Consider the following 14,814-nt stretch of genomic DNA (forward strand, 5'->3'; position numbering starts at 1 on the left):
TGCTTCTTCAAAATATTTATTTCGTTTGACCAGAAAAATCATCTGAGTACTGTCGTCCAGAAAAATACAGAGTCGAAGTGCAACTGGATTTTCCAGGGGAAAGATACATGATTTAAAACCACATTGACAATTGTAATAATGCAAAAAGTAGAAATGCAGCCTTGAACCATAGCCTTACTCAACTGCATGCTGTGTGGTTCTCTCCATATGTTTAAATAAAGATGCTAATTTTAAAAAAACAAACTCTTCTAATATTATTTCTTCAATATTTATGTTTTTAGCGTCCTGTAATGAACACCATTTCCCATAAGCTCACAGACCATCACAGATTGAACATAATGGCTTGTGTAAAAGAAAACTGAATAACAGGTTATCATTTGATGTATTTCTTCAATATATCATACATGTTTCAGACAGTGTTTAAGTTCAGTTTAGTGTTAGTTTGTGTGTGCCATGTCTATTCTAAACTTAGTTCTTTGCTGTGTAAGATGAGGCAGTTGTGTGTTTAACAGTTAAGTTTATTCTGTTATACCCTTACCTGAGCCAGTGATAAGATAAATTGTAGTTATGTAGATGTTTATGTGTAAAACTGATAAGCTTAAAAGGATAGTGTGGTTTGTCCTTAATTTAATATAGTAGTGATGTTATTTTGTGATGCTACTTGGTGCATGCTTATGTACTGTCATATATGGTCGTGAAGAAAGTCTGTTCCTAGGTTAGCTGAACTTTTGACTTATGTTTCTATCTGAGGGTTGCTGACCTGTAAGGTTAGTAAACAGATGTCTTAAATTCTGTACGAGCAGTATTTAAGGGACTGGTTAAGTGCCAACCTTTCAGACAAAGAAAAGATAGCTAGGTGGTATGTATCTTTGTCTCCAGAACTATGATGCATAATACTTCTGATTGTATTATTTGATTACATTATTTCATAACCTGACAATGCTCTCTTTGTGTGTTTATTGAGTGATCAGCAATTTCCCATTACACTTGACTAAAAAGTGTCCATGGGTGGGTTGTGCATCTGTGGTTGGCTCAGACATGCCTGTGTTGAAAATTGTTGATAGCACAGATTTCAGCTAAAAAGCTGGAAAATTGACTTTAGATGAGAGTGTTTGTGAGGACGAAACCAAGTTATGATGACAGAGGTGCCTGTGCTGCTACACTAATAAATTTTATGGGAGCTGTAGTTTTTCTGAATACTAAAAAATGTTTAATTTTGTATAAGTCACAATGGTTCAAATTTCTAAAAGCAAGTTTTGCATTAAAGCCAATTTGTCTTAGCTTATTAATTGAACATGCTTTGTTCTTCAGAAGACAGGAAGTGATGTCATGACTTCTGCTCTCTGTATCATCTCCCCAAAGGATAAGACACTGGCAGTTGCAGTGGTGAGCTCCACACCTGGCTTCCCTCTGACTCGTTAATGTGCATCTGCCAGTAGGAAGCTGAGGTCACAACCTGGGTCGTACTCTACTGTGGGCTTTCCCCTACAACACACACAGGTACAAAACAAAACACATCATGGTGAGAACTGTTGGTTAGTGGTGTGTTTAAGGTTCACAGTGGACTGACTGTGTGTGTGTGTGTGTACCTGGTAAAGAGTCTGGCCTTGGTGGTTCCCAGTAGTGTGGCTTTGTTTCCCTCCACCAGCAACATGGATCCCTCCCTTAGACCCTAAAAACACATGCAAAATGACTGTTAATTCTCAAATAGAATGAATGATACAAGAAATAAAAATATATAAGATTTTAGAAACGCCAACACACACCTTTGTGGCTTTCATTAATCAGAGGGATTCTGGTACATAATCAGCAGTTACTTTGTCTTACCACCCAACTTTTCTCTTCACTTTCTTTAACCAGACAAATAGGTACTCTAAACGGTAGTTATCAGTGTATTCTTGCACCAGGAAACACAAGTTTGGAAGGTGGAGAGATTAAACCCAGGAGAAAATTGATCTAAATTGATCTGCATTGCTTTTTTTAATCTGGGTGTTTTTCTGTGATAATCTATAAAATCAACAATTAGCCATATTCATACAAAACCAGTCATTGCTTATTCACACGTATATCCTATAAATAATTTTTTATTAATGTTCTCTCTCTCTCTCTCACTCACTCACTAGAACACATGGAGTATCAGGCTCTTCATGGTACTGGGTGATCCTCTGCTCTCTGGTCTCCTGCATAAGAACATCATGACAAAATGTAAACAGATTGTGTGTGTTGGAGAAATGATTAGGAATGGGATGATAATTCATAAAGACAAATTGCACTGTGAAAGTAGTGTCCATGTCATGAACAATACTTTCCTTATTGGCAGAAAAAGAGACATGCTCAGAGTTTGCATTTTTAAAACATTTCAATTGGTAATATTTACATTATATAATGTATAATGTTATAAGCATTTTAAGGTCATTACATGCTTTAGTCAATACACATTGTGAAATGCCAAACGTTAAGTGAGCATTCACAGTATTAATAACTGATGTTATTACTTCTTTTACTTCCAAATATTTATTCCATTTAGCTGCTTCAGTTTCAGGTCCTGGTTTGTGCATACTGGCTCACTGTCACACTGTCATGACTTACTGAGGCACTTAAATTGTTATTTATGACTGTGATTCTGCTACTATGACAAGTCAAAATGTAATGTGCAGAGATGATTTGAGGTAAGAAATCAATTTTGCAACACTTTTGCAATGAAATCAAAGTCAATAAAGCAGCACGGAACTATGGGACAGCTGGATTGTAATGTTTATGCAAAGGTCCCCACTCACTCACAAACTATCCAGGGATTCAAAATAAAAACCTCTAAAATGTCAAACAAAAAACAACTTTATTTCTGTTTGCTGACACTGCCTTTATTTTGTTAACCACTGCAGTTTCCACAGCTCCACGTGTTGCGTAACTTCCTCAGGCAGTAAAGGACCTTCACCCTTGCGATGACACAAGTACACAGCTTTACAGTTCTGTTACCAACGAGCCAAGTCTCATTAATGTTCATTACCCAATAATGTTAATATCTGTACCTCAAACTAAATCTTCTAGTGTGTATGAAAAAATGTACTTGGTCATTTGGATTTTTGAAATTTACAGAGGTTTGTGCATCTCTTACAAAAACATAATACTTTGAGTAAAAACTAGACATTACTGTGCCATTTAGGCCTGAAACATGTACAACAATAGTATGTGAACATAAGAGACATCCAGTTTGTTCACTCCAAGAGCAAAGCCAGAGAGGTGTAAAGCCACCTTATGAACTAGTATGACGGCATATCTCTTTCTTTTTGGCAGTAAGTGGACGGACTCAGTCACCATTGTATCCCTGTATCCCATTCTAATTGTATGATATAACATTTTCACAGCATATGAGTTATTACATAAATGGGGTTGATTCATGTTCAAATTCTTTGGCAAAATGCAAAACTGTACTCATTCAGTAATGTAATGAACATGTTTGAGCTCTGTCTTTTGTTTCCTCCATCATTGACATTAATCTGATGAAACACTGTTAATTTGTTGTTTTACTTGGATCCTGTAGTTATTTTTTATATATTTATATGAATTATAATTAATTAATTAATAATTTTGGTAAAAATGTTCATGTTCAAGATGTAATTCTTTAGCCCTGAAATTTATAAAAGAAGTGTTAAAAAAATGAAAGTACACCAACTTTCAGTATCTGCTAGAGTTTTCATTCAGAAAAAAATATAAGCTATTGCCTACATTACCACAGCTATACAAAATAGCCAATAAACTCATTTTCTTAGCTGTCGGCAGTTTTGTCATTTTGCAGTGGTGTTACAAATGATACTGACAATGCCTTTATACCTGTTGTAATGGCCTCTGCTTAACCACTGTGTTATCTCTCTCTCCCTGTGTGTGGCCTATGAACCTATTGATAGGGGCACGTTTATGTATGTGTGTGTACTCCGTCACACGCACACACCAACACACACACACACACACACACACACACACAGATCTAAAACTCTAATTGGTCCTCTGTGTATGTGTGTGTGCACATCTCTACTTGTATCTGAGTCTATCAAAATGTTTCTTTTGCTTTGTTTATTGCTGTTATTTTGTTCATTTTTGTTTCACTATTCTTTCTTCATGTTTAATATGTGTGGCTGAGAACAACATCTTGATTATGAATGGATGTGATCTGTGCTCATGAACAAGCAGTTCTCAATCACATCTCATCAGCTCTGAGTTAGCTTTATGAAACATTTTAATCCTGGTTCAGTTTGTTAAGCTCATTCAAGTCAGGCTTTTCACAATAAGTCCTAGTCTGAGCCACTTCTGTGAAATATCCCTCTGCTTTTACTTAACGTGTGTTCTTATGTCCCCTTGGAGGTGATAAACCTTAGTCCTCACAGGACAACAACAGAGCATGTTGTTGCACAATTGAGCACTTGACTTTTTTGAAATTTAAATTTTGAAACTTTGAAACTCTTGACATTACATTTAAAATATGTCAAACTACAGTTTCATCATTTATCACATACCCAGCCTTTATTTGACCTGAGGGGAATGATAAGAGGACTGTCAGGGTGGTTCCTGATCAACCTTGGGGCTGATATGGCAAGTAATCAACCAATCAGGGAGAGCAAAAGTATCACCCCCACATGAATGAGGTTACATAATTCCCATCAATCAGCTGGCTGAACAAAGACCTCCATTGTAAAGTTGCACAATTTTTCAAGTCTAACCAAAACCAGACTCTTTGATGTATTGGTGAGTAATTTGCTGACATACAAGATAAATCAAAGGAAATGGAGGTTGTATCTTTTTACTTATGATGGAGCTAGGCTAGCAGTTTCCCCCTGATTTCAGGAATTGTGCTAAGCAAAGTTAAACTAAACTGATCTCTGTACTGGATGAACAGAGATTAAAAGTCTGAAGAAATGTCATCTATAATCTCTTAATGATGTATTTCCTGTTGAAGCAATATAAAGAGGGCATAAGTACAGAGTCATAGTAAACTGTAGATATGAGGGAGAGAAAGGCAGGTTGATTCGGTACAAGGGACAAAGGGCTGCAATAAAAAAAAGTTTGCTAAACCCCTCCCCTAAACAGCAACTATCCAATCATGGTTTAGCAACAGTAACTAGGCACAGCAGGCCTGTTAAGGTTCGGATTTCTCCACATGTTTAAGAAGTGTACATGGGGCTTGGTTTGTACAACTGAGGCTGATGGGAATGTCAGTAGTTTTGCTGGTATTTGATCACAAACCAAAGTGTTGGACAAAACTAGTTTAATAGTTATGGTTGTGGTTCCTTCACCTCACCCCTGTCCTCATGTTAAATACCAGCTGAAGTTTGCTGACTCACCCCCATGTGGCGGCTGCTGGGGTCTGGGTCCAGATAGTGTGGGTTGATGTTGAAGGGAACAAGGCCAATGGCATAGAAGGATGGAGGGTAGACGATGGGCATGTCGTTGGTGGTGTTGATGCTGATGGTGGCAACATTGGTCCCGGCACTGGAACCCATGTAGGGGACACCGTCCTGGATGGGGCGTGGGGTTGGTTGGAGGATGAATTAAGGAAGGTAGGGATGTCAAGGAAGAAGGAGTGAAGAATGACAGAAGAGAGGAAGGAAGAGCAGAGGGATGGAAGGGAAGGAGAGGAGGTACACAAGGAATAAAGGCAGTGGAGGAAGGAAGATGATTAAAACAAGACTAAAGGTCAATTCATGGTTTCCAAGTTCCACATTTGCATTTGACAGCTGTGGACTTGCTCATGGACATGCATGTGTATGAAACATCCCCATGTGTACAATCTGGGCGGTCTTAAATTTTGGGCTGCACATGGACATGGACATGCAGATGACAAAGTTTGCATCACACAGACCCTTGCGGCCACATGGACGCAGAAAACACAGATTGGCCTTAAGAGACTACATGTTAGCAGCTCTTTGAGGCTGTACTCAGGCCCAGCTGTAATTTGAGCTAAATGCTAATGTAAGGCATGCTTACATGCTCACAATGACAATGCTAACAATGCTGATGTTTAGTGGGTACAGTATAATGTTTACCATGTTCACCATCTTAGCTTAGCATGTTAGCATGCTAACATTTGCTACAAAGAAGTAAACACAAAGTATAGCTGGGGATGATGGGAATGTCATTAGTTTTGCAGGTATTTGATCATAAACCAAAGTATTTGACACATTTAAATTCTGACCTGATGATGGTGCTAGGTGAAAAGTTAAAATTTCGCCATAGTTATTACAATTCATCCTGAGGACAACATGAATGTCTGTATGAAAGTTCATGGCAATAGCTGTCGAGACATCTCACATGATAAGTGCAAACTCTGACTTGCTGGTGGTGACAGGTGTGTGTGCGCGTGCGTGTTTGTTTGTGTATTTGTGTCACCTCGAGCACTCTCCTCCTGATCTCTGTCACCACCTTGCTGTCATAGAGACCCTTCAGCAGCCGGAAAGTGTTCCCTCCTCCTATAAAACGGACACTTCTATGAATCGCTAGACTGACACCTACAGCTGATTGTGATACTAAAGAAGAGAATCTGAAGCACATTAACTCAGAAAACATGCTGATGTGAGCAGTGAAGAAAGGGCAGGAGAAAGGAGAAAGGAAGGAAGGATGAAAGTAATGTAGCGGGGGTAAGGTGGTATGGCGGAAAAATGTAAGGAACCAAGTGGTGAAGGAGGAAAGGACACACAGAGACATAGACAGAGGAATAATAGGATATGAGGAAAGGAAAATGAGAAAAAGAAAGAGGTAAGAAAAGCAGCATAAGAGTGGAGGAAGCAAAGGGTTTATCTCAGTCCCCTTAACTGTCTCCATGTTTTCCTCCCCTCACATCTTTTCCTTGAGTTGCAGTCCCTCCCACTGAAGACACAAGGAGAGATGCAAGGAAAAAGATAAGAGGAAGAGGAAACATGAGTAATTGAGTGATTATGAAGTCTCATCATTTTTTTAGGCAAAGTGGGACTTGCATATATGTCACATCAAATATGAATTAAATGTAAAGAGTAAAAAATATGACACCTGAGTTTATGCTCTTTGTCCCAGTATAAAACTGTGGAGCTGTGGTGAGGTGATCAGCTATGGCGTCCAATCACTAACAGATTTACAATAAAGGAGTGTTTGTGTGATTAAGGCTTCAGTGAAGGCTGGACTTGTGTGTCTTCACTCAAACCATCTCAGAGTTTGCTCCTTGATCCTTGCTCGTTCATTCAGAAATAAAACTATTGCAATGTTTCTTCATGACGGCAGAGCAGATCAACTTCTACCCGAGGAGCCAGCAGTGAGGAACCATTAAATAAGGGAGCAGGGGAAAAAAAGAGGGGTAGGGTGGGAGTGCACTAAAGGTAGCAGGAGTTCCTCACCTATAAAAATGCCCTCGGCTCTCTGGACGGCGTCAATGGGGTCTGAGGCCTCGTGGATACTGTCCACCTCGTAACCTGCAGGGGCCATACACACCAGAGGCTCTCCATGGAATAAACACCAATTTACTGGTTTATTATTAGGCACACTTAGCTAAATTGAATCCATTACCACTGCCCTGCAGGAGGTCTGACATTTAGGAAGCTTTTAATGTTTTTGTTGAGGGGTTTTTTTGAGTTATTGTTGAATTGTATTATAAAGAGAAATTCTTGAATATTAAAAAAGTAAATTTAGTAGAAAAACCTTTCAGTATAATCAAAATGTAGGATTTATAGTAGGGGCGTTGTATTGGATTGCAATAAATGTAGCTCAGCATGTCCAATAAATTACAGACACAAGTGTATACATGCAAATATAGAAATGATACACATACACTCACTGAGCACTTTATTAGGTACACCTGTGCAATCTAATGCAATCCAATACAACAGCTCTGCCATAAATTCTACTTTCACAAAGCTTATACATGTTAAGTTATTGTTGACATTGCCAGAAAGGTGAAGATTCTACATTATGTTTATTATTGAGGTCATAGTGGGTGGTGGTGGTGGTAGTGTACTGGAGTTCATTATATTGAAAAGTGTTCCTTACATTTTACCCCCTCATGTACATTACTATGCAAAAGTTTTAGGCACCCTAGATGTTTAGATTCTTATCTATTATGCAATATCATCAGGGAGGTGTCTGATCTGTCCCAAATTTATTCATGACATGACAATGATCCCAAGCATACAGCTAGAGTCATAAAGTGATTATTTTCACTTTCACTTTACTAACTATTTTCAGCAACAATAATGATGAGTCCTGCAACAGATGGTATGGTACGGCCCCCACTGCGCCCTGATCTCAACATCATGGAGTCAATCTGGGATTACATGAAGAAGCACCTGAGATGGCCTAAAAAATAAATCCACAGAAGAACATTCTTTCTCCAGGATGGTTACAACAACCTACCTGCAAGTTACCATGAAACACTGTGTTAAAGTGAACCGAGGAGAACTGCTGCTGTTTTAAAGGCAAAGCTGCTCACAGCAAATATTGATTTACTTTAGGTTTCTGCTGTTTACTCAACTTTGTAAGAAGTTAATTGATAAATTAAAACAATTTATAGCAATATTTTTTAAGCATTCTCACTTTACCTTTAGTGCCTAAAACTTTTGCACAGTACTGTATGTTAATGAGGTTGACAAAATATTATTTTAGTACAGTTATAAAACTAAAAATGTTATAAGTTTTGTAAAAGTAGAATTCATGGCAGAGCTGTTCTATTGGATTTGATTGCTTTAGTTTGCACAGGTGTTCCCAATAACATGCTCAGTGAGCGTAAATATACCAAAATTACATAGAAAAATAAAGAAAATACAAAGACAAACAAAAGAAAATGCCTAAACAATATTCAGCACAATACAATACTTACTTACATTTACAATACTAAATCCACAGAATACATACTGTACATAGGAAACATACAGTACGAAGAGCCTTTATTTAGGTTTGTTAGCATAGCAGAAACATTCAATTCCTGGACATGTTGTTGACAAACATTGTCTATTTTTGCTTACAGTCATATTAATGAGATTAAATGTACAAATATGTTATGATAGATAAATATTTCTAGCAGCTATGGAGAGAATATGTCATCTGTTCAGATGAGGTCCAAGTTCCTGGTCCTGATAGTGCCTCACACACACGCAAGCACATATGCATATACACACACACACACACACACCTACCAAGAGTCTTAAACTTGTCCCTGGCGGTCTTGGTGTAGGCATCTCTGTCATGGAGAGCGTAAGGAACAAACAGTACCCTCTTTATATCTCTGAAACACAATGAAAATAGACAGCATTAATAGTGAAGAAACTGAACAGAATAGTCACCATGCTTGCCTCTCTAGTGGTCATATAAGATTACATTCTATACGCATTATCATGAGTTCCACCTGTATGATTTCTGATCTGAATGGGACAGTTCCATTCACACTTACATGTCAAGTCTCTCCACACCTAATTCCATTGAAAAATCTGGCATTTAAATGTATCATTAAATACAAGCCTACAACGTGTCTTTAGCTACTACAGTATATGAGCTTATGTCAATGTCTATTCTCACATTGACCTTAGGTAACAGCATGCAGTGAAAAAGATGAAAAAAAAAAAGAAATATATTTGAGATGAGTGTTTTTAATTAAATTTTCGTTGTAATGTGTTAAACCTCTCAGTAAACCTGATGACGGACGCTGGTCCTGACTCCTACTCCTTGTAAATCTTCTGCTCCAGTGAATGAAATCTGTCGCTCCTCACTTACTTTCCGAAAAAGCGTGAGATGTGCTGCTGACAGTGTTCCAGGTACCCGCTGCCGTGCAGAGTGGAGTTGGACACCAGCAGGAGTCTCCTCTTCATCTCTAATAGTACGGACAGACGGACAGACTGAGCTCAGGCGGAGAAGCAGAGCCAACCTGCACAGTCCACAGGTCCTGCTGTATCAGCTGATAGCACACCTACTACTATCCCTCCTAGTGAGCTGTGCCACACTTTCACCTGAGTGAACAGTGACGTTTTATCTCTTTTCCGCTAGTAACACAAATACTTCCGTCCAAATTCTTTCAGAATAAAAGTCATCAGAGCAACTGTAAAGCGAAATAAAGAAAAAAAAATGGACGATTACAGTTTCTGTCAATGCTGGATTTTTTTTTCAGAAACATAATTTTTCCTCCTATACAACTTTATGAATCAATAGAAATGTCAATTTCCATTTGATTATAACCTAAGCTGTGGTGTATAACTGAAAAGTAAAAAATTCGTAATGAAAATAATGTACTGTTTACCAGTGCGGTTTGGGGGCGGTGCGTTGTTATCTGTTATTGCCAGGGTGGCGCCAATGTGCTGTGTAGTACTCAGTACTTACAAGGAGCTGCTCAAGTGCAGACAAAAGTTCACCTTTCTATTAATAAAGAGGCCATTGGAGTTCGCTTACTTCTTCTGTCTGTTATTTTTCACTGGAGATACATTTTCCCAACATATTCTGTGATACACAACAGACTTTTGGTGAAGAGGATGGGGAAGCACAGCGAAGATGGCAGGACAGTGAAAGGTGAAGATTTTCACTATTGTGGGCAGGAAACCACACCCTGCTGATGGACTTGTGTGCACCATTGAAACCGTCAGAAAAAAAGTTGCCAGAGTTAAAGGACTGCCGCATGCACATTTTGTCTTGAAGACAAACTTCATTGCAGAAAGATACAAGTTTAACTCCAGAAACCAGAGAGAGACAACAAGTCCATAAGTGAGTACATGGCTAGTTTGAGGGAGCTAGTATTTTGGGACATTTCCAGATGATGCTCTCAGAGATAGATTTGTGTGCAGGGTTAAAAGTGCAGAACTCTGTGACTGCATGTTGAATGCAGCCCATACTAAAGACTTGACGCTGTCAGGAGCTTATGATATGGGACTTGCACACTGTCAAGGATGTATGTAGAAGAGCTTATCTTTACTAATAGTACAGCTATGTTGTGAATCCTGGGTTGACAGGAAACATGTATCAGTTGAGTCCGGGAATTATCTGATACTAAGGAAGTTAGAGAGACTTGTAAAAAGTACAATTGTTGATAAACTTGTTTCTGCAGTGGCTCAATAAACGTGGCAAACTGAAGCACAATGGCTCTATTTGACATGGTGTCAGAAGCGGTCCGGACAGAGCAGTGACCGCGCCGAGATGAAATGCCAAATTTCAAGCCACCAGAAAGCTTTGAGAAGCCAAGGGAATGGCTGACCTGTAAGCAATGATTCCTGTTTTACTGCATGGCGACAAAGCTGAATGAGGAGGACAGAGAGGTCCAAGTGAGCACACTAATTTATGCAATGGGCTATGAGGCTGAGAATGTAATTAAATCATTCACATTCCCTATGAGAGAGAGTGACAGTGACTTTGACGTCATCTTGAAAAAGTTTGATGAGTACTTTTTACCGCAAAAGAATATTATACATGAGAGAACCCAGTTTCATCAGTGGACACAGAAGCCAGATGAGAAAGCGGAGAACTTTATACATGCACTTTATGAACTGTCAGAGAACTGTGAATTTTGGGAGAAAAGTAATGAAAACATCAGAGACAGACTAGTTATGGGAATCCGTGATAAAGAGTTAGCGAAGGAGTTATCAAAGAACCTGCAGCAGTCTTTTATGAGCTGCTGGATGTAGCCATACAAATGGTCAGACAAGCAGAGGACATGGAGCAACAAATTAGCCAACAGGGGGAGCCTTCGCGCAGTATACAGAAGATAAACTGGCATAAACAGCAGTCTGGGAGAGGGACACACAGAACAGGGAATTATTACAGGAATGAGAGATCAAAACAAAGCTGGGGAAATAAAACATAAAGAGGCCAATATGCCTATAGTGAGGGAAAATGTACAAGATGTGGAAAGACACAGCATAAAGAGAAGTCAGGCTGCCCAGCACAAGGCTCTGTATGCAGGAGATGCAACAAAAAGGGACATTGGGGATGCATGTGCCATTCAAAAGCAGTCATGGTAGTAGGAGATTAAACAAATGAAGAGGGATCATTTTACCTTGGAGCAGTTGACTCAGAGACCAACCCAGAAAAATGGACAGTGATTTTAGAGCTAAGTCAAGTACACGCCCACTTTAAGATTGATACAGGGGCTGATGCAATGGTAATAAACCATGACACGTCCAAAGCACTGAGGCAGAGCAGGTTCTAAACAAACCTGACATTCCTCTTAGTACCCCAGGAGGACACTTCACGTGCCTAGGCTTTTTCAACACAGCCTTCAACTACAAAGGGAAACACCATGAAACAAAGTGTAGGCTTAGTGAAAAGAGTTGAAGAATTAAGTGGGGTGTTTGGCAAACATGGCACATTGAAGACTGAGCTGAGCCATTGCCCATAATACCCAAGGTTAAGGAGGAACTTAGAAGGATGGAGACCTTGGGAGTGGTTGAGAAAGTCACCCACCCACCCAACCAACTAGTGCAGTCCAATGGTGCCAGTAGTGAACTCAAAAGGGAAAGTAGACATGAGTAGACATGAAAAAAGTGAATGAGCAGGTGAAAGGAGGAAGATACATGCTCCCCACTGTCCAGGATGTCTTGGCAAAACTATCAGGGACCAAAATCTTCTCCTCTCTTGACACATCCACTGGGTTTGCTGACGACATTTATCACACCATTTGGCAGATACTGTTTTAAACGTCTACCTTTCGGCATAAGCATATCACCAGCAATCTTCCAAAGGAAAATGCTTGAAGTACCGTCTGGCCTTGACGGGATGGAGGTATACATATATAATTGTCCATAGATCCAGCATGCATGATGTGCACCTGGAGAAAGTTCTGGAGAGGACAGAGAGAGCTGGATTAAAGTTGAACAAAGACAAATGTCACTTCAGACAACAGCAGCTACACCTTCCCGGGACATGTGGTGAATGAGAGAGGTGTACAGCCAGATCCAGAGAAAGTCAAGGCGAAAGCAGACCTGCCAGCCCCAACAAACATAAAAGGGCTGAAATGAGCTCTGGGACAGACTAACTATGTAGGGAAGTACATACCTCACCTGGCAACCATCAGGGGGCCACTCTATGATCTCCTTTAGACCAGCAGTGCATGGCCCTGGGACCAACCACACGAGAGAGCCTTCCAGAGCCTGAAACAAGCCCTAATGAGCACCACAGCTGGCATATTATGACCCAAACAGACCAACAGCGGTATCAGCAGATGCAAGCAGCTATGAGTTAGGAGTGTTTCTCCAACAACATGAGAATTATTGTAAACCCATTGCTTACTGCTCAAGAAAGCTCACAAGTGCAGAGACACGCTATGCACACATTGAAAAAGAGTGCTTGGCAGGAGTCTGGACAAGCGAACAGTTTGGCAAATATCTGAGTGGCATGGATCGTTTCAATCTGATAACTTACCACAAACCCCTAGTTCCCTTAATCAACACCAAAGACCTGGACACAGTGCCAATCAAGTGCCAAAGATTGCTCCTCAGGCTGATGAGTTTAATGCCGCAGCTGAGTATGCACCTGGCAAGACACTGGTGGTGGCAGACACGCTGTCCCGGAGTCCAGCTGGCAGCACCATGGACAGCAACACAGAGGCTGATGTCAGCCATTATGTTAACTCCATTATAAGCACTTTACCTGCATACAGGCGGAAGCTGGATGAGATCAGGAGAGCAACAAAATCTGACATTGAACTCCAAGCAGTAGTAAACCTGGTAAAAAATGGATGGCCAGACTACACTAGCCATCTACACCCCTCAGCAAGAGACTATTACCACTACAGAGGTGAGCTCTCAGAGACTGGTGGGTTAGTCACTGTGAGAAGCCACATAGTTATACCTCGATCACTGAGAGGAGCTATAAGCAAAATCCATGAGGGGCACCAGGGCCTACATCCAAATGTAGAGAGAGGGCACAAGCGGTGTGGTGGCTAGGCCTATCAGCTGATTTGAAACAAAGACTGGAGAGATGTGAGTTCTGTTGTGAAAATAAGAGAGCACAGAACCACTAAACCCAACCCCTTTACCAGACAGACCATGGCAGAGGGTTGGGATGGACTTGTGTGAACACAAAGGGAAGGACTATTTAATAGTTTCTGATTATTACTCCTGCTATCTTGAGATACTGGAATTACCTGTTACCACAGCAGACCAAGTGGTGGGGAGTGGAAGGCTAGTTATAGGATCCCTGATACAGTCTGCTCAGACAACGGACCACAGTTTTCATGTGAAAACTTCAAGTCAGGAGTACAACTTTCAACACATCACATCCAGCCCACACCACCCATCCAGGAATGGACTGGCAGAACAGGCTGTGCAGACCACAAAAAGAATCCTGCAGCAGAAGGATTCATTGCTGGCCCTCCTGAGCTTCCGAAGCACACCTATGACATCAACCGGGATGAGGCCAATGGAGCTTCTGATGGGCAGGAAAATTCACACAACACTGCCAACTCTGTACTGTAACTTGAAACCTAAATGGCCAGACCTGTTTCTCATCCAATAGAAGGACACTGCAGAGAAAGAGTGGCAGGCCTTTTATTTCAACCAAAGCTGTAGGGCAGCCTGGCAGCAGTCCTGGTGAAACTTGACTCTGAAACGGTGGACTTCTCCATCGGTGGTACAGCAGCAGAGCATCACTCAATGATTGTATGTGGTCCACTCCCTAGCAGGGGGGGACAAGAGGGGGAACTGTCGACATTTACAGGCTCTCCCTCAAAAGACTGAAATATGTAAGTCTGACTCAACCAAGCCCAGTCAGTGACTGTGAGCAAACTCTGAACTCACCACAACAACTAAAACAGACTCCCTATGGACTGGCAAACACTAGGCTGGGAAGAGTCTGGTAGCCCATTGAAAAGTTAGCTCTGTAGAG

The 14,814-nt window shown here is 40.5% G+C and overlaps 1 protein-coding gene across 1 annotated transcript; it reads right to left on the reverse strand.

Annotated features, from left to right (window-relative positions):
• On the reverse strand, positions 1-9,986 carry si:dkey-69o16.5 (Alpha-aspartyl dipeptidase-like). The gene is made up of 8 exons (XM_067604579.1): positions 9,724-9,986; positions 9,150-9,238; positions 7,359-7,433; positions 6,382-6,461; positions 5,337-5,510; positions 2,121-2,180; positions 1,590-1,672; positions 1-1,485 (listed from the first exon to the last, which is right to left on the reverse strand). The coding sequence occupies exons 1-8, from the start codon at positions 9,816-9,818 to the stop codon at positions 1,419-1,421; spliced, it is 723 nt and encodes a 240-aa protein (XP_067460680.1). The 5' UTR covers positions 9,819-9,986; the 3' UTR covers positions 1-1,418.
• Between the last annotated feature and the right edge of the window lie 4,828 nt (positions 9,987-14,814).

This window comes from Thunnus thynnus, chromosome 11, assembly GCF_963924715.1.
Source record: "Thunnus thynnus chromosome 11, fThuThy2.1, whole genome shotgun sequence".
NCBI lineage: Eukaryota > Metazoa > Chordata > Actinopteri > Scombriformes > Scombridae > Thunnus > Thunnus thynnus.